Raw genomic sequence first — 27,155 nt, forward strand, 5'->3', positions numbered from 1 at the left:
GAGAAGTGAATGAGATTTTCTTCAGTTTTTCCACACCAGTTATAATAAGAACATAGTTTGAAGCCTTTAAAACTTCGTTTTGACTTTGAGGACCGTAAAGCAACCAAAACATCAGCAATTTTTAATCCATCTGAAAAGTTTCATCTATTTAGTTTCAACACCCTGATAGTTGTAATTGAAAATTTCCAAAAGTTTCAACTACTCAACTCTCAGAGTTATCCAAAATTTCAGGGGAAATATCTTCAACATGTACTATCTCATCAAACTTTGAATCAAGACTGGGTCTCACCATCTCGTACACACTGCACCTTTTAGGATAGGATTATCAATCCTTGCTCTTATATTCAACTTGGCTGAACAACAAATTATGATTTATTCTGTTCAATGAAGCCTAGAATAAACTATAAACATTTATAGAAACTAGGTTCTTATAGACACACACTAATAGTAGGAATATATTACAACTACATCATAGTTTTTGTTAGTTAACAAAATATAAGTCGAACCATAGTCTTTTGTATAGTGGTGTAACAGAAGGGAATAAAATAAAACTCTGAGCACTCACCTGATGCAATATCAGATGTAACAACTCCTGGGCCTTTACTTGATTCTGTTAAGCCACCATACACAACGCCTTTTACAACACCCCATTTGTTAGCACTCTTTGGTGCTATATGTGTTTCTGAAACACTAACACTTTGTGCAGCCTGAGAAAATCTTGGCTCAAGTGGACCTGCCCCAATAAGTAGTAATGTATAATTTCCTGAATTAGAATTTGATGAAGAACAATCTAAAAAGCAATCTTAGGAATGTGATCCATGAGATACAGGGGGAATTTTTGGTTAGAATAGGCAATTATGTGTTAGAATAGGCAATTATTTTCAGTAAATTAGTTGTATATTTCTAGCTACATCATTACCATTGATTTGTACCTTCTATGTATAGAAGGTTAGGATATTTTCCAAGTTTAGCAATCTATAGGTCAACTAGTGTATTCTATATATTTTGTAATATTTTGTTTTCTAAGGAATGTATCAGCTTTTCATATTTCTTTTACTAATTCACATGGTATCAAAGCCATTTAGGCTCTTGGGTTTTTTGGCAGCCTTCCGTCTGTTTTGTTTTAGGTGGAGTTGATTGTCACCATTTTGTCCTACTTCACAACCTTCATCGTCGTCATCCTTGTTTGTTTCTTAGCTCATAGCCTTCATTGTTGCTATATTTGTGATCGAGTATTAGGGAAAGACCTTTTTCCTGATTTGAAGAAGCTTTTCACACATCTATGGGAGGAAAGGCACAAAGAATTGATGGGCAACAAAATTGAAAATAGTTGAGGTCCTACAATAGAAAATTCTGCTCTAGCAGTGTCCAAGCCAAATCAAAATCTAGGGGACAACAAAAAACCAGTGGACAAGGATAAAATGTGGTGTGATTATTGCAACAAACCAAGACACAAAAGAGCCATGTGTGGGAAGCTACATAAAAAGCCTCAAAACTTAAAACAGATCAACAACAAAGGAGGAAATCAGCCTACCAGATTGGGACAAGCCAATCATACAGTCATTGTAGAAGAAAAACCAGAACAATTAGCATTGAACAAATCTAGTATTGAGAGGCTGAAACAATTGTTGAACCAGCTGGAGAATTCCAATGCAAACTCCTCTTCAAATTCAGGTTCTTGTTTCTTGGCTCAATCAGGTACAAAGGCTTCTATTCCCATCTAAAATGACTCCAATACTTGGGTCATTGATTCAGGTGCTATAGACCACATGTCCAACATGTCTAAATTTTTTTTCCAGTTACTAACCATGTTCAGGAAAACAATAAATCAAGGTAGTTGATGGATCATTCTCCTCAGTTACTAGCCAAGGATCTGTACACATCTCATCCACCTTACCTTACACTCTGTTGTTCATGTTCTAAATAGATTATATTGAATTATTTATTGGAAAAATTACAAAAGATTTGAATTACTCCGTTGAATTCACTTCTATTGGTTATTATCTTAGTATTGTTGGGGAAGACGATTGGGCATGGTAAGCTGAAAGATATACTTTACTGCCTGGAGACTGATTAGAGAATTGGAGGTGAACAAAACCAGTTTGGACCAAATCCTCCTTTGGTATATCCATTTAGGACACCCCTCACACCCTTTGTTAAACAGATTGTCCCCTTCTTTATTTGAGAAATAGATGTTAGCAAGTTCCATTGTTTTCTTGTACTCTAAATAAACATCATTGTGTGAGCTTTCCAATAAAAGAGATTCAATTTGTTTCTCCATTTACTTTGATTCATTCAAATGTTTGGTGCCTATCCCATGTTACCAATATTCCAAGTATTCGTTGGTTTGTTACTTTTGTGGACAATTGTAGTAGGACCACTTGGGATTATCTCATGAAGTCCAGTCAGAAGTGCCCTTAATTTTCTTTGCATTTCACAAGTATGCCAACACTCAGTTTAAAGTCAAAATTCAAACCTTAACATCTGATAACAGCAAGGAATATTTCAATCAAGAATTGATAAATTACTTGAACAATTCTACATCAAAATGGGGAGGGGCTAAAAGAAAAAATAGACATCTAGAGGTAGCCCGACTCTTTTTTCCAAATGAAAGTGTCGAAATGCTATTAGGGTGATGCTATACTAATAGCTGCATACCTTATCAAAAGAATGCCAACTAAAGTCCTAGAAAACCAACAACCGGCAAACAAACTCATGACACCATTTCCCAACTTTGAAGGAGTAGGCGTCTTGCTAACAAAGGTCTTTGGGTGTGTATCCTGTGTTCATGTCTATAAACAATTACATGGAAAGTTAAATCTTAGAGCTATGAAGGATGTGTTTTTAGGGTAGTCCCCCATAAAGAAAGGCTACAAATGTCTTCACCCTCCTACAAAGAAGCATTATGTCACTATGGATGTGACTTTTGTTGTAAATCAACCATACTTTGATATCACCTATCTTCAAGGGAAGAATACATCAAAATGGGAAGATATGTGGGATTGGGTGTGGAAGAAGGGTTGAAAGAAGGAACAAATGTCATTGCTGCTGAAATTAATGATATAGTGGCTAGAAGTATTGATGCAAATAAGGATGATTAAAATAAAACAATTGTTGACCTAAATCATAGATAACCCCAGTAATCTTTCCTACAATCAATCAAACAATGTTTCACCAACAAATGCATGTTGAAAATTCTGCTGAAACTTCTCCCAGTTCACTCACAAATAATGATACCATGGTAGAGAAACCTAGGACTCCAATTCTCAATGTGTACTTGATAACCCGACTCTTGGTAGCTTGGCATGTAAGGGTATCAACAAAATTTATACCTAACGTCCTTACACTAAAGTAGCAAAGCTACTATAGCATAGTGGCTCTAGGATCGAACACTGGGAAGGGTTTTTACTTTAACTGGTGAAGTTCGGAGGATGGAGTGAACTTTTCTTAATAAAAATTAAGTTAAGATGAAAACATATAAAGATGAAGGTGTGTAAACTAAACTAACATGAAAATAGGTTAAAATATGGAAAAAGAAGTTTCTCAAAGCTTTGGATAGCCATGCTTAACTCACTATGTAAAAATGGAGATTTTGGGACTTTTCACCTCGAGTTGGGGAAGCAACTAAGGTGATGCTTACTTCCCGAACCGGTATGAGTTTAACAACTGAGTTTTAGTCCTTAAAAACTTACAAAAAGGGTAGTTGAACCTCATAAATGCTCTTTTAATGATATAGGTCATCTCCTCGACTTGCAATACAATGGCTCGTAGGGGATAACTAATGAACATCAGTGGATCTAACAATAAGAATCCACTGAGACCAAAAGGTTATCAAGTATTGGTCATTCAAAGCAAGTCAGAGGGATTAAAAGCTTTACTTTGAATGAAAACATTTATGACGCTCAGCTACTTACATTCATGGCTTGGAAATCTCCATCCTGACACGGGAGCTTCACATGGCATCCATTACTTCAAGAAACTAAAAGGTTTTAGCCTCTCATCCTTGGGGATTTCATCCTCCAAGGGTGTTTGGCTACTAAGAAAATGAGAAAGAAAAGAGAAAAGAAGCTTCTGAACAAAAGTGCTCTTATAACTTATAAAGTTACAGGTTACAAGATTAGATGATCCTTGTCTGAGGCTCTTCACCTCTATTTAAAGACAATAACAAGCTAAATTACAAGAGCTATTACAAAAGCAACCTATTCATTGGTTGATTACAAGGGTAAAATAGGTATTTACAAAGCTAAAAATCAAGCAAAATATCTTGGAGAACCGGTAGTGGAATAACATCAACAATGTCTCAAAACAGGGGATTCAAAGGAATTTCGCAATGTGCCTAAATCCTCATTGCGAAATTTTCGCAATGTGAAATTCACATTGCGAAATGGCAAAATTTCGCACCATGAAGAAAATCCCCTTGCGAAATTTTCGCTCGCACCATGAAGAAAATCTCCTTGCGAAATTTTCGCAATGTGAAATTCACATTGCGAATTTGGTCATTTGACATGATGCAGTTGCCTTCCAAAGGCCATATCTTCCTCATTTCAGCTCCAAATCATACACGGTTTGAAGCGTTGGATTCTTGACTTCCTAAGCTTTCAAATGGTATATAGCATGCAAAAAATGGACTTCGGGAAGTGCTCCAAAAGTTCAAAGGAAGACTGCAGCTGTTTTCTTCACTCTGTTTTCTTCACTCTATTTTCCTCTTCTCCATTGCTTGTGCTCGTGTTTCCACTTGAAATTCAAGCCTATAAACGTACAAAATCCTTGCTTAACTCGCCCAAGTAGCTCCTCCATCAATTGGCATGCTTGAATCGATTCATAAGCTGATAAAAACATGTCAACTTTGCCACAAAAAGGTTAAAACCAATTACTAAGGACCTTAATGAATTAATTGGGTTAAATGAATATGATTACTACTCAAAGGTGCTTAAAACCATTATAATTAGGTCTACAAAATAGCACTTTTTGGTAGTAATCACACCCCCCAACCGACTCATTGCTAGTCCCTTAGCAATGGAGGAGATAAAAACTAAGTAAACTATAATAATATACATAAAAGGGATCATGCAAATCACTCCAAAAAATAATTGAGTGGCATGACTGATATCAAAACACATCTCACATGGTGAACTAAAGATACGAAGATTCAAAATGCAATAGGAGTTGTCAAAGCTAAAACTTAAACAAAAAGTACAAAGAGTGGAGATTATGCAATTAAGTTTAAAAAGAATCTCTACTCTCAAGGTTCCGGATCAAACTCTTCCATAATGAGCTAAGTGTTAATGAGATTAGCTTCCGGATATAGTATGCACAACTATCCTCTCCCCCCAACCTAAGCTTTTCTCGGACATTGGCAAAATTAACCAACTCTTAATAGGTTAGGAACGCACCTTCTTATTCACAATTCTTTTTACTCACTAAACTTAACCAATTCACCTATGTAGCAAGCAGAGGATCGATGACTTCCAACCAATCAAGGTTTAGGGCATCGGGTTTTAAAGGCTTTCGCCACCCCTTCGGATCATGCTTAGGTTTCAAGGAAAGAATAGAAGCTTATTCTCTTTTTCTTTTTCTTTTTCTCTTTTCCTTTTTCTTTTTTTTTTCTTTTTCTTTTTCTAAGACTCATTGGTCTTTTTGAGGTGTCCCAACACTATTAAAAAGAGGTTAAGTAATAAACCAAGTCAAAATTTTCCTAAGCTTAGAGGGTGAGAAAGTTTTACATCATAAATCCGGGATCTAATGTGCATGGTGTGTGTAAAGCTTGAAATGGAAGAAAAAAGTTCGAAATCAAAGAGGGCTTCAATAGATTATCAACTTTGAAAGCATAAAACAAACTCTAAGACTTAAGTAATTAAGTTAAAACTCGACTTATCCTATTTTATTTTGAGAAATTATATTTAACAACCATAGAGAATGAAACAAAAAATTTTGAAAAAGGGCAAAAACTACTAAATCAACAAAATAACTAACTAAAATAGGAAATACTTACTTCCTCAACTCTCCCCCCAACCGAGATGAACATTGTCCCCAATGTTTCTATCGAAAAATACGAGGAAGGAATGATATACCTTATGGTGATGTGGTATTCAAGGCGTGTGAGTGCATCCACATGATTCAAAAACCATAAGAAACGTGAGAGAGGAAATAAGATACAAAAAATGATGCTTATATAAACTGAGAGAGTTGAGTACAAGATATAAGCATGAGGTACATACAATCTCAGAATATAAAACATGTACATATACAAAAAAACATATACAAAATGGAGATAGAAATATCCAATCATGGATGTGGCTCCTGAGGTGGAGGAGGTGATATGCCCAAGTGATGGTGGATCTGAGAGAGCATGGCGGAGTGCTGGAAATTTCGCAAGGTGAAAATTCACCTTGCCAAATTTTCGCACTGGCTACTCCCCTTAAAAACCAATCCCGAGAGGTTGCATTTTGATATTTGCTTTGAAAACAATTTCGCAAGGTGAAAAATGAGTTGCGAAAATTTTCGCACTGGTTACTCCTTGCGAAAGTGTAATCCCGAGAGGTTACATTTTGCATCTTGCCAAAATGTGCATTTCGCAACTCACTTTTTGAGTTGCGAAATGGGCTTTTAAGCTTGGACTTAGGTATATTTCTCCCCTATTTCACCTTTCTATCCACATTTGTGAGCTTTTGAGCTTTCATACTTGCTATTGGACATCAAAGCTCCATTAAAAACATAAAAAAAATTCAAAATCAAAACTAAGAAACCTAAACAAAATATGTGCAAAAGTATTAAAAATGCAAAATAAACAAGAATGTAATACTAAAACTAAAACAAAAAGAGATGAGCACTTAGCTTTTCATGCTAAGCTCATCAACTTACCACACTTTCTCAAGGATGTGATGGGTCATGGAGGATGAGTACCTCTTTGTCACGGGAAAATGGCTCGATGTAGGGCTTGAGTCTTTGCCCATTTACCTTGAAGGTCTTTGCACTATTTGAGTTGAGTAACTCAATTACTCCATGTGAGTGTACTTGGTGGATGACAAAAGGCCCTACCCACCTTGATTTGAGCTTTCCCGGAAATAGGTGAAGCTTAGAGTCATATAGCAAGACTCTTTGTCCCTTGAAAAATTCTTTCTTGGTCACCAACTGATCATGCCATCTCTTTAGCTTTTCCTTAGCTATTTTTGAGTTGAGATAGGCATCATTTCTCAATTCCTCAAGCTCATTTAAATCCAAACTCCTCTTTAGCCCAGCCTTAGTTAAATCCATGTTGAGCTTTTTAATGGCCCACCATGCCTTGAACTCGATCTCAACGGGAAGATGGCAAGCTTTGCCATAAACAAGACGGTATGGTGACATCCCAAGGATAGTCTTATAAGCCGTCCTATACGCCCATAGGGAATCAAGGAGCCTAACAGACCAATCTTTCCTATTGGTGTTCACCACCTTCATCAAGATGTTCTTAATTTCCCGGTTGGCTAGCTCTACTTGGCCACTCGTCTGAGGATGATAAGGTGTAGCTACCTTATGCTTAACTCCGTACTTGGCCAAAAGAGCTTCAAAGGGCTTGTTGCAAAAGTGAGTGCCTCCATCACTGATGATTGCTTTAGGCACTCCAAACCTCGAGAAGATGTTTTCTTTTAGGAATTTGAGAACCACTTTGTGATCATTGGTTCTACAGGGTATAGCTTCAACCCACTTTGAAACATAATCAACTCCTACCAAGATGTAGGAGTGGCCAAAAGACATAGGGAAAGGTCCCATGAAGTCTATGCCCCAAACATCAAAAAGATCCACTATCAAGATGGGGTTCAAAGGCATCATGTTTCTCCTTGAAAGCTTGCCTAGTCTTTGGCACTTATCACATCCTTTACTTACCTCATGGGCATCCTTAAAAAGTGAGGGCCACCAAAAGCCCGATTGAAGAACTCTCATTGCTGTCTTTTGTGAGGCAAAGTGGCCTCCACATGCATTCTCATGGCAATGAGATAGGATCCCATGCTTCTCTTGTTCAGGCACACACTTCCTTATAATTTGATCCGCACAATACTTGAAGAGAAAAGGCTCCTCCCAATAATATGCATGGACCTTGGCAAAGAAATTCTTCTTGTCCTGAGAGCTCCATTCACTTGGTATTTCTCCCGTGACCAAGTAATTGGCAATGTGTGCAAACCATGGCACTTCCTCCACAAGCATCAAGGATTCCTCAGGGAAATCATCATTTATGGGAAGTCCATGGGTGTCATGAGCAATGTTGAGCCTTGACAAGTGGTCAGCTACCACATTCTCAACACCTTTCTTATCTCTAATCTGGAGGTTGAACTCTTGAAGCAAAAGTATCCACCTAATCAACCTAGCCTTGGCATCTTGCTTGGTTAGCAAATACTTCAAAGCTGAATGATCCGTGAATACCACAATGGAAGACCCTATCAAATAAGCTCTGAACTTATCCAAAGCATACACCACAGCAAGTAATTCCTTCTCAGTGGTGGTGTAATTCTTTTGAGCATCATTCAAAGACTTGCTTGCATAGTAGATCACATAAGGTTTACCATCTTCTCTTTGTCCCAAAACAGCCCCAATGGCATAATCACTTGAGTCACACATCACTTCAAATGGCAACTCCCAATTTGGTGCTCTCACAATGGGCGCTGATGTCAAGAATTGCTTGAGAAGCTCAAAACTCCTTTGACATTTATCATCCCACTCAAACTTGGCATCCTTCACCAATAATTCACAAAGAGGTTTGGCAATCTTGGAAAAATCCTTTATAAACCTCCTATAGAACCCGGCATGCCCAAGGAATTGCCTTATTCCTTTTACATTGGTGGGAGGTGGCAACTTCACAATTAGTTCCACCTTAGCTCTATCTACCTCTATACCCTTCTTTGAGATTACGTGCCCAAGAACAATACCTTGATTTACCATAAAATGACACTTCTCCCAATTGAGTACGAGGTCTTTCTCTATGCATCTTTTCAATACATCTTCAAGATGTGACAAACAATCCTCAAAAGAAGTCCCATACACAGTTATGTCATCCATGAAGACTTCCATGATTCGTTCAACCATGTCACTGAAGATGCTAAGCATGCATCTTTGGAAGGTAGCAGGAGCGTTGCATAATCCAAAAGGCATCCGCCTATAAGCATAGGTGCCGAATGGACAAGTGAAGGTAGTCTTCTCCTGGTCCTCCACATCAATCTCTATTTGAAAATACCCGGAATACCCATCCAAGAAGCAATAAAAAGGATGCCCAGATACTCTCTCAAGGACTTGATCCATGAAAGGTAAAGGGAAGTGATCCTTTCTCGTTACTGCGTTCAGCTTCCTGTAGTCAATGCACACCCTCCAACCAGTTGTGAGGCGTGTGGACACTTCATCTCCATTTTCCCCCTTGACTATGGTTATCCCGGACTTCTTTGGAACAACTTGGGTTGGACTCACCCAAGTGCTATCCGAAATGGGGTAAATGATGCCCGCTTGAAGAAGCTTCAACACTTCAGCCCTTACTACCTCTTGCATATGAGGATTCAATCTTCTCTGTGGCTGACGAGTTGGCTTAGCTCCCTCCTCCATATAAATATGGTGCGTGCAAATCAATGGGCTTATCCCCTTCAAATCAGAAATTTGCCATCCGATGGCCTTCTTGTGCTTTCTAAGGATTCTTAGAAGATTGTCCTCTTGTGAAACGGTTAAAGAAGAAGAAATTACCACCGGGACTTTATTGCCTTCCTCCAAGTAAGCATACTTCAACTCGGCAGGAAGGGTCTTCAATTCAAGCTTAAGGATTGCATCCTTAGCTTCTTTCATCTCTTCCTCATCCTTGAACAAAGGGAGGATCACTGGCTTTTGTCTCCAGTTTGACATAACGACATTCATTCCCATGGGTTCAGCTAACCCATCATCAAGATCTTCATGGCTTTCATCTGAATTCTCTTCAAACTGATCAAGGATACTCTGATTACAATGCTCCTCCACCAGGGTATCTATCATGCACACTTCTTCCGGGCCCTCATCTTCTTCAGGATGGATGTGCTTTTGGCATAGATGGAAGATGTTGAGTTCCAATGTCATATTCCCAAAAGTGAGTTGCATGACCCCATTCCTACAATTGATGATTGCATTGGATGTTGCAAGGAATGGTCTTCCAAGGATGATTGGAACATAGTTGATCCCTTTGACAATGGGATCCGTATCAAGCACCACAAAATCTACTGGATAGTAGAATTTGTCAACTTGAACCAATACATCCTCTATTACCCCCCTAGGGATTTTCACTGATCGGTCAGCTAAGGATAGGGTGATTGATGTTGGCTTGAGTTCTCCCAACCCCAGCTCCTTGTATACAGAGTATGGAAGCAAGTTAACACTTGCCCCCAAATCAAGCAATGCTTTCTCCACTTGGGTTCCTCCAATATTGACTGAGATTGTAGGACACCCCGGATCTTTGTATTTGATTGGAGACTTGCATTGGATTATAGCACTCACTTGCTCGGTTAGGAAGGCTTGCTTTGTAACATTGAGTCCTCTTTTCACAGTGCACAAGTCCTTCAAAAACTTTGCATATGTGGGTACTTGCTTGATCATATCAAGTAAAGGAATATTCACCTTCACTTGTCTTAGCACATCAAGAATCTCAGAAGCATTCTTGATCGGTTTCTTCCCACGCAAGGCTTGAGGAAATGGAGGAGGCATGTGCTTCTTCATCATGCCTTCCTTTAAAAGAATTTGAGGTTCCTCATCCATGCTAGGAATGATGCTTTCTTTCATCTGAACTTCCTTTCCCTTTTGTTCATTCTTCTTTTCTTCTTTTCTATCAGCCTTATCTTCTTTGGCTTTCCTCTGATCATGCTCCGGCTGATGCACTTCCTTACCACTTCTCAAAGTGATAATAGCTTGCACGTCCCTCACCTTTGAAGAATCCTCATCTTTGGATTCCACTTCATGTATCCCCTTAGGATTTTGGTGAGGCTGAGAGGGAAACTTCCCTTTCTCATTGACAGTGTTCAAATTTGTGAGCCTTGAGATGGAATATTGGATGTTGTCAATTTTCTGAGACAACTCATTATGCATCCCATCTATCTTCTTGTTCAATGTACTCTCTACGTTGTCAATCTTCTGATTTAGTTGAGAGTTGATGGATTTTTGCTCACTCACAAAGTCACCCATAACCTTGCTAAGGCTTACAAGTGCTTGCTCAACTGAGGATTGACCTTGACTCTGTTGGCTTGATTGGGCTGGTGACTGATATGGGTTTGGCCTTGGCTTCCATGCAAAGTTTGGGTGGTTCCTCCAGCTAGAGTTGTACGTGTTGCCATAGGGAGCATTTGAATTTGGCTTCCATTGGCCAATCAGGTTAGCTTGTTCCCCGAACATTTCTCTTGCTGCCGGAATGGTGGGACATTCTTCCACCATATGTTCAAATGACTGACATATGGAGCAAGGATTGGCTTGTTGTTGAGGTTCTGAAATAGCTTGGACTTCGTGAACTTTTCTCAACTCCATTTCCTCTATTTTTCTAGCCATGGCAGCTACCTTGGCTTTCATCTCCATGTCTTCACTCAGATTGTACATCCCCCCTCTTGACATTTGCTGAACTGGCCTCTTCCCCATTTCTTTGTTGTTGGGCTCATCCCATCCACGGGAAACCTCTGAGACATAACTTAGGAAATCCATAGCCTCCTCAGGGTTCTTGCTCATGAAATCACCCCCACACATTGTCTCCAATATCTGCTTCATTGAAGATGACATGCCATCATAAAAATAGCTCACCAAAAGCCATGTATCAAAGCCGTGGTGAGGACATGCATTGATGGCCTCCATATACCTCTCCCAGCATTCATAAAATTTTTCATTCTCACGTGCTGAGAAGTTGGAGATTTGTCTCTTCAATCCATTTGTTCTGTGAGTAGGGAAAAACTTCTTCAGAAAATCAGCTTGAAGTTCTGTCCATGTTCTTATGCTTCTCGGCCTCAAGGAATTGAGCCATATCTTGGCTTTGTCCTTTAATGTGAATGGAAAGAGCTTCAACCTCATAAGCTCAATAGCTGTTCCCCCTTCTTGAAAAGTATTGCACACATCTTCGAATTCCTTTATGTGCGCATATGGATTTTCACTTTCCATCCCATGGAAAGTAGGAAGCAGAGGCACGATGTGTGGCCTGATAATCAATTGCTCTGTAGGAGGAATGATGCAAGATGGTGCACTCATCCTCGGAGGGTGCATCCTGTCCCTCATGGACCTATACAAGTTCGGATCATTCCCCTGCCCGTGTTGTGAATGTTGATCCTCTGTCTGATTCTCCATGACTTCCAAAATAATTTCTAATTCAGTAGCTCGTGGAGTCTCTATCCGTACTAACCTTCCCTCTTGGTCTCTAATCCAATAGGGCATGCACGGATTCAGCTGGAACAAAACAAATAAACAAAACAAAGAAAAAGAAGAAAAAACAGAGCATGCGGAAGGAAAAACAGAGTATGAAAAATAAACTAAAAATGAAAGTTAAAAGCTAAAAGAAACTTATCTAAACTAAGTTAAAAATGTTCTAAAACTAAAATAAAAAGTTAGTAAATGAAAAATGAGATAGAATTCACCTTACTCATGAGAAGTCTCACAAGTTACCTCCGGCTGATTTATTCACAGTGAAGTAGCACCCCTCCCCGGCAACGGCGCCATTTGATAACCCGACTCTTGGTAGCTTGGCATGTAAGGGTATCAACAAAATTTATACCTAACGTCCTTACACTAAAGTAGCAAAGCTACTATAGCATAGTGGCTCTAGGATCGAACACTGGGAAGGGTTTTTACTTTAACTGGTGAAGTTCGGAGGATGGAGTGAACTTTTCTTAATAAAAATTAAGTTAAGATGAAAACATATAAAGATGAAGGTGTGTAAACTAAACTAACATGAAAATAGGTTAAAATATGGAAAAAGAAGTTTCTCAAAGCTTTGGATAGCCATGCTTAACTCACTATGTAAAAATGGAGATTTTGGGACTTTTCACCTCGAGTTGGGGAAGCAACTAAGGTGATGCTTACTTCCCGAACCGGTATGAGTTTAACAACTGAGTTTTAGTCCTTAAAAACTTACAAAAAGGGTAGTTGAACCTCATAAATGCTCTTTTAATGATATAGGTCATCTCCTCGACTTGCAATACAATGGCTCGTAGGGGATAACTAATGAACATCAGTGGATCTAACAATAAGAATCCACTGAGACCAAAAGGTTATCAAGTATTGGTCATTCAAAGCAAGTCAGAGGGATTAAAAGCTTTACTTTGAATGAAAACATTTATGACGCTCAGCTACTTACATTCATGGCTTGGAAATCTCCATCCTGACACGGGAGCTTCACATGGCATCCATTACTTCAAGAAACTAAAAGGTTTTAGCCTCTCATCCTTGGGGATTTCATCCTCCAAGGGTGTTTGGCTACTAAGAAAATGAGAAAGAAAAGAGAAAAGAAGCTTCTGAACAAAAGTGCTCTTATAACTTATAAAGTTACAGGTTACAAGATTAGATGATCCTTGTCTGAGGCTCTTCACCTCTATTTAAAGACAATAACAAGCTAAATTACAAGAGCTATTACAAAAGCAACCTATTCATTGGTTGATTACAAGGGTAAAATAGGTATTTACAAAGCTAAAAATCAAGCAAAATATCTTGGAGAACCGGTAGTGGAATAACATCAACAATGTCTCAAAACAGGGGATTCAAAGGAATTTCGCAATGTGCCTAAATCCTCATTGCGAAATTTTCGCAATGTGAAATTCACATTGCGAAATGGCAAAATTTCGCACCATGAAGAAAATCCCCTTGCGAAATTTTCGCTCGCACCATGAAGAAAATCTCCTTGCGAAATTTTCGCAATGTGAAATTCACATTGCGAATTTGGTCATTTGACATGATGCAGTTGCCTTCCAAAGGCCATATCTTCCTCATTTCAGCTCCAAATCATACACGGTTTGAAGCGTTGGATTCTTGACTTCCTAAGCTTTCAAATGGTATATAGCATGCAAAAAATGGACTTCGGGAAGTGCTCCAAAAGTTCAAAGGAAGACTGCAGCTGTTTTCTTCACTCTGTTTTCTTCACTCTATTTTCCTCTTCTCCATTGCTTGTGCTCGTGTTTCCACTTGAAATTCAAGCCTATAAACGTACAAAATCCTTGCTTAACTCGCCCAAGTAGCTCCTCCATCAATTGGCATGCTTGAATCGATTCATAAGCTGATAAAAACATGTCAACTTTGCCACAAAAAGGTTAAAACCAATTACTAAGGACCTTAATGAATTAATTGGGTTAAATGAATATGATTACTATTCAAAGGTGCTTAAAACCATTATAATTAGGTCTACAAAATAGCACTTTTTGGTAGTAATCAGTACTCCAGGTAGAAAAGATCCATCATAACTTCTTTGACTCTATTTGTTAACCATGAAACAGGTAATGAAAATAATGATTTAAGTCCATCTTCTACTTCAAAAATCTATACTCCTAGTAATCTTGATTTTCCTGTTAATTTTAGAAAAGGGGTTCAAGCCTGCACTCGGCACCCTGTATCTCATTTTTTGTCTGTGCAGAAACTTTCACTTCAATATTAGGCTTTTCCCTCACAAGTGTTGTCTCAACGATTACCTATCTCTTTTCAAGAATCTTTAACCTCAAAACCATGGAAAGATGTCATGAATGAGGAGATGTGATAGCATTTAAAAAAAGAAACTTGAGCAATTGTTGATTTACCAAAAGGAAAGAGACCCATGGGTTACAAATGGATCTTCACCATAAAGTACAAATCTGATGGATCATTGGACATCAAGGCAAGACTCATCACTACAGAGTATACTCAAACCTATGGTAGAGAGTTCCATGAGACATTTGCACCAATGGCAAAGATGAATACCATCAGAATTCTTCTACCTTTAGCTACCATTAAGGATTGGTCTTTAAATTGATTTGATGTGAAGAATTCCTTCCTTCATGGAGCTTTTGAAGAAAAGGTTTATATGGACATACCAAGGGATGTGAGGAGAGAGGATAGAAGAGCAAGGTATGTAGATTGAAAACATCCCTCTATGGATTGAAACAATCACCCCAAGCACGGTTTGGGAGGTTTACCAAGTCTATGCTTGACAGAGGCTATTCCCAAATTCGAGGTGATCACACCTTATTCATAAAGCTATCTTCAATTGGGAAAGTTACTACTGATTGTGTATGTAGATGATAATGATAAGAGATGTTAGGATTGAAGGTTAATTTGACAAAAGAATTTGAAATCAAGGATAGTCGAAGTCTAAGATACTTTCTTGGAATTGAAATGGTTAGATCTCAATCAGGATTTTTTATCTCCCAACAAAAATGCACTCAAGATCTCCTTCAAGAAATGAGTATGATTAGTAGCAAAAGCTCATTGACACTTTAATAGAGGCTAATAATTGACTAGAAGAAAAACAAGAGAAGGAAGAACCAATTGATCGAGGTATTTATTAGAGATTGGTTACGAAGCTTATCCACCTATCACGCATCAGAATAGATAGAGATAATCTATTTTGTGAGAGTGGTGAGTCAATTTATGCATGCTCCTCTAAAACCCTAAAGTGAAGCGGTTTACAAAATTGTTAGATACTTGACAGGCCTCTTGTTTCATAAGGGTGGTGAGCCTAAGTTAGGAGCTTATATAGATGTTGATTGGGCTAGCTCCATGACAGACATAAGATCAACTACTAGGTAGAGCACCTTCTTAGGAGATAATTTGGTTACTTGGAGAAGCAAGAAATAACTAGTGTTAAGATCATATGGTTTCATTATAGGATATATTGGAAGGTAATTGAAGTTGAACTGAGGTTAATTACAAATAATTGATCTAAGTAATTGAGATTCCTAATTTGAGATTTTAATGGATCTAGATTTAAAGTTAAATCAAATATTGGTTTGGGTGAGATTATAAGATTTTTAACTTAACTTGATGAATAATAGATCTTAATGACATTTTCACCATAGATATTGATTTCTAATGAATTTTGAATTTGAGAGTTTTTTCATTAATAGATCTTGTTCCAATTTTAGCCAATTTTACCTGTTCATTTCTCAATTTGCATCTATGATATTTCACTATCTCACCTTTTAATCATCACTGTTAAGAGAGAGAGAAGAAAACCTTAATTCTCATTCATATGATTAACTACTTACAATTGAGAAGTATATATATATATACAAGCCTAGGAGAACTAACTACCATACATGTAACCTATATTAAAAAAGGAAACACTGTACACTATATATACATTATATTCAACACTCCCCCTCAAGCTGGAGCATATATGTCATATGCACCAAGCTTGTTACAAATGTATTTAATCCTAGGACCTCTGAGAGATTTAGTGAAGATGTCTGCTATTTTTTTTTTTTGATAGGCAAAAGCAGAAATATATTAGAAAAGGGCACCAATAGGAAAGCCCAAAGCATACAGGGAGTATACAAAAGGACCCTTAAGGCACACCCAAGAAAAGAGAAAAAACAAACCCGACCCTCATCTAGCGTCTAGCCAATCAAGAAAACTAGGTAAAGTGAGAGGGCCTTCATTTACAATTGATTTTGTCCACACCCAAAGATTACAAACAAAAGAATTTTTCAACCTATGAACTGAAAAGTCCTCATTATCGAAAGTAATCCTGTTTCTTTCCATCCAAACCGCCTAAAAGAGGCACAACGGGGCTGCCTTCCACACCTTTCTATGCTTCTTGCCCAACATAAAGCCCCTCCATTCAATAAGAGTCTCTCTAGCCGAATAAGGGAGGACCCAACACACTCCAAAAAGGGCGAACAATAAATCCCATAAAGCTCTTGCCTTGGAGCAATGTATAAGAATATGATCAATTGACTCCTCTTCCTCACAGCACATAAAACATCTGTTAGCAACAGCCCATCCCCTCTTTTTAAGCTGATCCATAGTAAGCACCTTACCCCAAGAAGCCTCCCAAGCAAAGAAACTCACTTTGGAAGGCACACTAGGGTTCCATATCACACCATGAGGGAAAAGACCAGCTCTTCTTGAAGATAGATCATTATAAAGAGATTTAACTGAAAAACTCCCATTCGAAGTCACTTTCCACATCATTCTATCTTCCATAAGAGGACTAAGCCTTGCACCTCGGATTGTCAAAAGAAGCCTCTCCACCTCCTCCACCTCCCAATCATTGAAGGGCCTAGAAAATCTAGGACTCCACGCCCCTTCCACTCCCGAAGAGTCCCAAAATCTGCTAATTGATCATTTGAATTAACAAAACTTGTAGCAACACATCCTGATGCGATCTTCTCTCTAATGAAGTGACAGTCAACTTCAATATGCTTAGTCCTTTCATGAAAGACTGGATTGGATGCAATATGTAATGCGGCCTGGTTATCACAGATGAGTTTCATCTGTTCATCCTTTCCAAATCTCAACTCTTGAAGAAGATGTCTCAACCATATGAGTTCACATGTTGCCAGAGCCATAGCTCGATACTCGGCTTCAACGCTAGATCTGGCCACTACATCTTGTTTCTTACTCTTCCAAGATATTAGATTACCTCCAATAAAAATACAGTACCCTGAAGTGGAACGTCTATCTGTGGGTGAGCCAGCCCAATCTGCATCTGTGTAACCAACAACCTGAGTATGACCTCTGTTCTCGTACAACACACCTTGGCCTGGTGTGCTTTTGATATATCGAAGAATGCGGATTACGGCATCCCAATGGCTATCACATGGTGACTGTAGGAATTGACTAACAACACTCACAGGAAAAGAAATGTCTGGACGAGTAATGGTGAGGCAGTTCAATTTACCTACGAGTCGTCGATATCTCCCAGGGTCTCCTAAAGGCTCCCCCTGTCCTGGTACAAGTTTGACATTCGGATCCATAGGTGTGTCTACCGGTTTACAGTCTAACATACTGGTTTCTTCCAGGATGTCTAAAGCATACTTCCTTTGGGAAAGGACCACACCGAAACTGGATTGAGCTATCTCAATTCCCAAGAAATACTTGAGTTTCCCCAAGTCTTTAGTCTGAAAGTGGGTAAAACAATGTTGCTTTAGTTTCTGAATACCATCCTGATCACTACCTGTAATGACGATGTCGTCCACATAAACAACCAGATAAATACACTGCCCCAAGGAGTTATGATGATAGAAAACTGAATGGTCTGTTGTATTGCGAAGCATGCCAAACTCTTGAACAACAGAGCTAAAACGGTCAAACCATGCTCGATGAGATTGTTTCAAGCCATATAGAGAACGGCGTAACCTACACACTAAACCAAACTCCCCCTGAGCAACAAAACCAGGAGGTTACTCCATATAAACTTCCTCGGCAAGATCACCATGAAGGAAGGCATTTTTAATATCCAACTGATAAAGAGGCCAAGAACACATAGCAGCCATGGAGAGAAGCAGACGGACAGAAGCAATCTTGGCAACAGGGGAGAATGTGTCACCATAATCAGAACCATAAACCTGAGTATAGCCTTTAGCAACTAAGCGGGCCTTAAGGCGATCAACCTGACCATCAGGACCAACCTTAACTGCGTAGACCCAACGACAGCCAACTGTAGATTTACCAGAGGGTAAAACAACAAGATCCCAAGTGCCATTAGAGTGCAGAGCAGCCGTTTCATCCACCATTGCATGTCGCCAGCCTGGATGGGAAAGAGCTTCATGGGTGCTCTTTGGAAGAGAAACAGAGGATATAGCAGAAACAAAAGCAGAATAGGGTGAAGATAATCGATGATAACTCAAAAAATTGTAAATAGGATGAGGATTACGAGTAGAGCGAGTACCTTTCCGAATAGCAATGGGTAAATCATCAGGAAAAGGCAGAGCTGGTGTAGGAGAAGTCGAAGGGGTAGGAAGTGAGTCAGCAGGTGCCTCAGCAAAAAGGAGAGGAGCAGCGACACGAGGGCGACGATGATAAACCTGAAGTGGTCGAGGAGGCACGACATCAGCTGGGGAGACAATGGGAAGGGGCAAGACTTCAGAAACAGGAAGAGACTCAGAAGTGGTGGAAAAGAATGATGAGTCCTCAAAGAAGGTGACATCAGCGGAGATAAAGTATCGATGAGTCTCAAGGGAATAACAACGATAACCCTTCTGAAGTCTGGAATATCACAAGAAGAGGCACTTCATGGCTTTGGCAGAAAGCTTGTCCTGTCCAGGAGTGAGAATATGAGCAAAGCAAGTACAACCAAAGACACGAGGAGGAAGGAAATAAAGTGGTTGGTCAGGGAAGAGAAGGGAGTGAGGAATCTGATCGTGTAAGACAAAGGAGGGCATACGATTAATCAAATAACAAGTGGTAAGAACAGCGTCCCCCCAAAAACGAAAAGGAACATTACTATGGAGGAGGATAGTACGAGTTGTCTCAACAAGATGTCGATTCTTGCGTTCAGCTACCCCATTTTGTTGAGGAGTATGAGCACAAGAAGACTAATGAAGAATCCCATGATGAGACATAAACGAAGTAAATGGGGCTGAAAAATATTCCCTGGCATTGTCACTGCGTAACACACGAATAGAAATATTGAACTGGGTTTGGATTTCAACATAAAATTTCTGGAAAATAGAGAATAACTTAGCTCGATTTTTCATTAAAAATAACCAAGTACATCGAGAATAGTCATCAATGAAAGTGACAAAATACTGAAATCCTAAAGTAGACGCAGTCCGACAAGGACCCCAAACATCAGTGTGGACAAGCTCAAAAGGAGACTTTGCCCGATTATTCAAACGCTTAGGGAACGAGACACAAGTATGTTTCCCAAGCTGACATGACTCACACGGAAGCGACGACAAAGTGGAAAAACGAGGGACCATCTTCTGGAACTTGGAGAGACTAGGATGACCCAGACGATTATGAATGAGGAGAGGAGCATCAGTGGAAATGCAAACTACAGGAAATGAATCCGAGGTGAGGTGATAGAGGCCTTGAGACTCACGTCCTATGCCAATCGTCTTCCCCGTACTCCGGTCCTGCAACGTCACAAATTTATCAGAAAAGGTAATAGAGCAATTAAGAGTACGAGTGATTTTGCTGATGGAAATAAGATTAAAAGGACATTCAGGAGTATAAAGGACAGAAGTGAGAGGTAAAGAAGGCAGAGGAAGGGCCAAACCAATATCTTTAGCCACAATTTGAGAACCATTAGCTAGGGTAACAGTAGGTAAAGCAGAGGTAGTAGTAATAGAGGAGAAAAGATCCTTATTACCAGATAGGTGATCAGAAGCTCCAGAATCTAGAATCCAGGGTCCAAGAGAAGATGTGTGGGTAAGGCAGGCAGAGGCATTACCAGGCTGGGCAATAGAGGCAATAAAAGCCTGAGATGTCTGAGATGCGGAGGAGCTCGGAGGCTGAGGCAGCAGAGAATCAGAGGACTGGGCCATATGGGCAGTACGAGGAGGTCGTCCATGTAACTGATAGCAACGATCGCGAGTGTGGCCAAGTTTATTGCAATAGGTGCAATGAGGACGTTGGCCTCTACCTCGGGTACCACTGCGTCCTCCTCGAGAGGTAGTTTGAGAAACTAACACAGAAGAATCTGAAGTGCTATCAGATGGCAAAGTCTGAGTGGACGAGATACAGAGAAGGCGAGCAAACACATCATCCAAGGACGAAACTGATGAACTACCAAGAATCTGATCACGGATAGGCTCAAGATCCGGACGGAGGCCAATAAGAGTAAGGACCATGAAGAACTTGTCAAGCTGTGTTTGTTGAGCCCCAACATCAGGAGTAAGAGGCATCACAGTCAATAACTCCTCCTTAAGAGAGGCAATCTGACCAATATAAGTAGATAGATCCAAGTCCTGTTGGCTGATATGGACAATAGCAGAAGCCACCTTATAAAGACGCTGGATATCATTCGTGTATAATCCTTTGGCCTGAGTCCAAAATTTAAAACAAGTTTTGTAGGCCCGAAGATGAAGAAGAATCCTGGGATCAACCGATTGCCATAATACACTACATAACTGTGCATCTATCTTCCTCCACTGTACGCGGTCAACCTCAGGGATATCTGCCTCCTGGGTAACCAAGTGATCCTCATATTCTTGACCCATAAACCAAAGTTCAACAGAGGCAGACCAGGAAAGATAATTTTCACTGCCAACCAATTTCTCCGAAGTAATCATAGGAGATCCAGATTTGATAGAGGAAAAAATGGAAGTTTTAGTAGCCATATCCACTTATCTGGAGAATGAAGTATGTTTGGATCGAAGAGAGCCCTAATATGGCTTCAGATTGCGGCGTGGCACCACCGAAAAAGGGAGACGGCCTCAGATCGCGGCGTGGTACCACCAAAAAGGTAGAAGAACACTTCCCAAGGCACGTGCAGGGATTGGGGTAGAGAAAAAGTAGCCGGAGCTTCGCCGGAAAGACTGTTTGGAGGGCCGACGGAGACAAAAATCCCCAAAAGAGGTACGTGCAGGGCTCGGATGGGAGAACTAGGGATATAGGGAGGCTGGTCGACGTCAGGCGAAGCTGGAGGAGGAGGTGCGTCGCCGGAAAAGGCCTCACGCGTAGGCCGTAAAAGTGCGCGTGGCCGGCGCGTGGACTGTTTTCTAGCTCCGGTGCTTTGGGAAAAGTTGGAGATCTCCTCCAAGGGCTCCTCTTGTGTGGTCGGTGTTGGAAAAAGATGTCGCCGGAAAAGTTGTCAGCGGTGAGTGTTTTCTGACGACTATTCGACTAACCGGAAAGTTTTGGGAGATGGGGAAGGTGACCGGAATGAAACACGGTCACCGGAAGGTTTCCCGGAATTGATGACACGGGGAAACTGGAAAGAATTAGGTTTTCTCCCTTAGCTCTGATACCATATTAAGAGAGAGAGAAGAAAACCTTAATTCTCATTCATATGATTAACTACTTACAATTGAGAAGTATATATATATATATATACAAGCCTAGGAGAACTAACTACCATACACGTAACCTATATTAAAAAAGGAAAGACTGTACACTATATATACATTATATTCAACAATCACCATCTCAATTCACACTATATTCTTTCTTGATTACCGAATACATTCGTCATCCTAATGGACAATAGGTCTCCTTGTCTCAAACCTTTGGAACTCTGGAAGAAACTTGTCGGGGTGCCATTAACTAATACAAAGAAGTGAGTCATAGTAATGCACCATTTAGTCTACTTAATCCAATTGAAGCCAAAACATATTTTTTCTAAAACCACCAGCACAAAATCCTAATTAACATGATTGAATGCCTTCTCAATATTCAACTTACAAATGACCTCACTTTCAGGACTCTTCAACCTAGGATTAATAACTTCATTTCCTATGAGGACCGCAAGATATGTCTACCTTCTACAAAAGCGCATTGAGAAGTTGAAACCACCTTGCCCACCAGTTTTTCAGTCTGTTAGTTAGAGTAAACACATTCTCTCCTCATCTTCTTTGTTCTCTAGTACATATAACATCAAATCTCACCGTTTATAATTTCTAGGATTGGAGGGTTATAATTATACACCATTTTCACAGATATAGAATTTTTCCAATGGCAACCTATCCTTCTAGTAGAGATTAGCATCTTTTATAAATGAAAACCAAGAAACCCACTAATTATTCGTAGGTTTCCCTAAAAGAAGTCCTTTCCACTGCAAGTATGTTTGAAACTTCAAATGGATACACTCCAGACATTAACATACTGGTATCATTGCCTCATATGGAAAAGTTATGTTCATATTAATTTTCAACATGTTGTCTAGGATAGTTTGTGAAGCAGATAATATTAAATCATTTTTTCATAGCTTAATCAAGAATTAAGATCTAAAAAAGGCAGGAAACTGAAAAGAGAACATGACAAGGAGGTGCCTTTTTAGGATGAACAACATTAAATCATACCAACATACCTTTTCCTTTAGTTTCATCTGCATATCCTTCATGAAATGTTTCTTCTTGTTTGCCACTCTCTCCAATTTCAATTATGGATTCTTTGTGAAATGCAGCCTCTTGTATGTTATTTTCATCTGCATAATACAATTTAGGATACATGGAAACTCAATTAATGAATAAGGCACCTAATTAACATCTTTAACTGCACCATAGCATTGATGCTTCAAAATCTGTAACCAAAAGATAAAAAAGATGAAAAAGATAAGAAAAGATAAATAAATAAAAAAAGACCTATTTCAAAGGAATATTGAGCACAGAAGAAAATATTATTATATAAAATGACCAGCTAATCAGTAGTCTTGTTAACCACAAGTTGTTAGGAAAAAAACCCTATTGATAGCAGTAATATATCAAGACACTAAAACACACATCTTATTACCTTGAGAAATGCTTGGAATTATATTATAACTAGTGAAAAAAAATCCTTACATCCCTCAAAATTGTGGAATCCTAGTATTGGCAAGTCCAATTTTGATGGGATATACCTATAATGCCCATCAAACATGCCAAGATATCAAGCTGATGAAAGATTAAGGGCTGTAAACAATCCATACGGTGCTCTTGGGTGAATTTTTATTCTGTGATTATGCATGGCAAGGTCATCTGATCTAACAAGTTTTAAAACACAATTGTACACACTGTGTCGTTTGATTTCAGACACAGAGAGAGAGAGAGAGAGAGAGAAAGATTGTAAGAGTTTTAATGAGCAAAGATGTTTGAACCCTTTTTTTTTGTCCCTGATTGGAAGGTGTTAAGGATGATTAAGGCAAATTAGCAGGCAGTAGTCATGTAATTATACCTTAGATAAAATAAAAGAACAAAAAAGAAAGAAGGAAACAGCGTTACACAAATTTCTTCACAGATACAATATGCTACCTCAATTTCATAACACAACTAAATCAGAGCTGTGAATATGTAGTTCAACAAGTTTTTGTTGTAAAGATACAAAGCATGTTGGTGAAATGAAATGATGTAGCAAAAGAATAGGGATAACAGAATTGCAGATCAAACATTCTGAAGGGACTTAGCATTCATTCTTATCATGCACGAATACAATATATTGCCCATACCTTCATTGTTCATTTCCATTGCATCATCTACTTTTTCTCTAATATCAATTTTCACTTCTTTGGTGAGTGAAGATCCTTCAGTGAGAGAAATAGTTGTGCCAATTTCAGTTCCTTCAATGCCAAATAAATTAACAGAAGTTGAAGCATTTTGTGTATAGGGAATGTGACCATTTTGGTCAAATAGCGTTCCATTCAAGTTATGCAATGGATCTTTTGTTGTAACACCATTCTCTTCCACATATTGTCTCTGATCATCTCCTGAATCAGCACATCAAGTAAGAAGTATTATCTAGAGCAAAAGGAACAGAAGATTTAAGCATTGCTCAGTTAATGTCAAACAAACAGAAAAAATAAGCAAACTCCAATCTTATCCAATGCATCATTAAAACATTGATAATTTCAACCTTTCATATATTTTTAGGGCTACGTTTAATACCATTGCTCCAAGGAAAAAGTTTTTCTTAAGAAATGAAAACACAAATTTTCAAACAACAATCGAAAGATAAGCATTTTAATATCTTAAGAAACAGACCTTTCACAATGTTTCAGAATCTATTAGATTGGACTTTAGGATTTTGGGAGAAGAAGAAGACAAGGATGACAGTAAAGAATTCTCTTTATGTGCTTAGTTGAATGTTAATTCATTCCATAATAAAAATATCCAATGTCTAAAATCCCAAATTAATCTCAATATAATTAAAATAGCCATTCATCTCTCACATTAACTTGCTGCTTGCATGCATATCATGAGCCTATCTTCCTCTAAACATCATAGGGTTGTGAAATGGAGACTCCTTTCATCAATATATCAACAATTTGGCCCTAATCTTTGCAAAACATATAGGATCAACCAACTTAGAATTTTATTTTCTAGACAAAATGTGGATCTACCTCAATGTGCATTTCCTTGTGTCGTACTAAAAGTCAAGCAACAGCTGTATCAGCCCTTTGTCTCGAAATAAAATAAACAGGCCTCAAACAAAATGGTTCCTTTTTCCTTCCATAAGCATTCTCAATAGAGGAGTTTCAGGGACAATTGCATCCTCCATGGGTGAAATTCTGACAATAAGCCCAGGAGTTTACTACTACCACATGAGTTGTGTGGAAGTAGAGTTACCACCTATGGAACAGTCTCTGTGATTCTAAAACTATTCTGAATTTTGGGATTGGGGTATTGATGGGGGGAAGCCTTTTAAAGTTTATTCAAGGAAGAAAGGCAAGACCTACGTAAACTTTAAGTAGGATTAATATTAATTAGAATTGATTTGGGATTGGTATTTGTTAGAGTCTAATTAGGATTAGCTAGTTAAGTTATAATATAATTAGAATTTGAGTCATGATAGGTTATAAGAGTCTTAGTAGACTTTGGATGTTATAATTAGAATTAGAATCATAATAGGTTATTAGAGTTCTAGTAGACTTTGGATTTCTTAGAGAAGCCTATAAATAGGCTAATCAATGTAAATCAAATGGATGAATTGTTATGAATAATATTATATTTTCTTTCATTGCAAGGTTGCAACCCTCAATGGTGAGACTCCATTGATTTTCTTCTAAGTGAGACTCCTAGAAGGCCTTAGTGAGACTCTAAGGTTTTTCATCTTTTCTTCATTGTTTCTTCTTTCTCTCTATTTCTTATCTTATAATTTTCTCTACCATAAAATTTATTCTTTGTTCCTCTCCTTACACCCTAAAAAATAAAACCCTAGTCCACCTACCCTTGAGTGTAGGCAACCATCCTAGGGTTGTCCTACAACAGGTATGTAGTGGAAAGGTGTTGGTACCCCACTTTCACCCAGAAAATGCCGAACTTTGTTGACAACAAAATGAAAATTATTATTTAATCATATATATGTCAACACTTTGCTAACACTAAGAAAATTTCTTTAGGTTTCACTAAGATTTCCGCACATCAATAAAATATACAAACAACACAAGCATCAAAACCAGCACTTAAATGCATAATTCAAAAGTAGAAACTGCCCAAATAAAAAATTTCCAGAAACTAAGCAAGCATAAAAGAAATATAAAGCTATACGAACCGCCCACACACAATACATGCCACTGGTGGCTATGCAATTCATAAAAAATCTTGAAAAATGAAAAAGTGATCAAAAGCTCACAGAAAAGAGCCTCAATTATGAAGGAGTTCAAATTCTAATAAAACACAACTATAGCGTCCATAATGCTGAGCGATTCCAAAACCTCTTTGTTTCAGGTTATTATATAATTTGATTGCTCAGGAATCATAATTGTACTGTTTTGTTTGCTTTCTTTCATTGAGATCTACAGTATATGATTTTTCTGCATAATTTCCCAGCAGTAAAATGGAAGAGCACTTCTGTTACTCAACAAAAATCTGACTAATGAAATAGGTAAATATATAAGGCATCAACTATATACTGCTATTATTAGTGAGCCTAACAAGCCTTGTTGGCCCATTCACTAGAAGATTAAGCTTTTGGGGTAATTTGTAGAGGAACGTGGTATCAGAGTTTTAGTCCCTAGAGGTCTTATGTTTTAGCCTATCTATTTATTCCTCTATTTACTAAATCTATGTGCAAAGGATGTTGACCATGAGGTGGGATGTGAAGCATAATTATCCTGAAAAACATGATAGATCCTTTCCCCACAAGCCTAAGCTTTTGGGTTAACTAGTAGTTTAATGTGTATGTATAGAAAAATAAAGTCAAGATCAAATTATACCTCATGTAACTGTTCTTATTTTTACCCCCTTCAATACTTTTGGTGGGGATCATATATTTCAGAAAGTTATCATCAGCTAAGATGCCTAAATCACATTCGTCATATTTGTAAAACATCAAATTGAAAGGAAAACTGAGATTTATCCATTCATGTATTGCTCTATTATAGGTCTTTATATTCATTTGACAAGCTATTAGCTAATGGAATGGGGGTCATCAATATCTAATCAACTTGAGACCTTACAATCATTACAAAAATGAGGATATATTCTCCGGAGGTAAGTTTACTGAGATATAGCCCATAAAAATTTTACTGAAGGGCGTGAGAATAAAATTTTGACACAAAGTGTAACTTGATTCCAACTCATTTGTACCAGTGTGAACAAGGAGAGTGGTTTTTCCCCATTAATTATCTTATTGTCTCCTATATGAAAACACAAAAATATACCATGCAA

The 27,155-nt window shown here is 38.5% G+C and overlaps 1 protein-coding gene across 6 annotated transcripts in view; it reads right to left on the reverse strand.

Moving 5' to 3' along the window:
• LOC104878408 (membrane protein of ER body-like protein) overlaps window positions 1-27,155 on the reverse strand; it is a 55,674-nt gene that overhangs the window by 13,100 nt on the left and 15,419 nt on the right. For 4 of the 6 annotated variants that reach the window (XM_059738122.1, XM_059738123.1, XM_059738120.1 and 1 more), the window contains 3 exons: window positions 23,996-24,253; window positions 22,883-22,999; window positions 566-733 (listed from right to left, as the gene is read on the reverse strand). In XM_059738122.1, the coding sequence (XP_059594105.1) occupies window positions 566-733; window positions 22,883-22,999; window positions 23,996-24,253 (543 nt within the window). The remainder of the gene's footprint in view (window positions 1-565; window positions 734-22,882; window positions 23,000-23,995; window positions 24,254-27,155) is intronic. The other 2 variants (XM_059738121.1, XM_059738124.1) reach the window with 2 other exon arrangements.

The sequence above is a fragment of the Vitis vinifera genome, chromosome 7 (genome assembly GCF_030704535.1).
Source record: "Vitis vinifera cultivar Pinot Noir 40024 chromosome 7, ASM3070453v1".
Classification (NCBI taxonomy): domain Eukaryota; kingdom Viridiplantae; phylum Streptophyta; class Magnoliopsida; order Vitales; family Vitaceae; genus Vitis; species Vitis vinifera.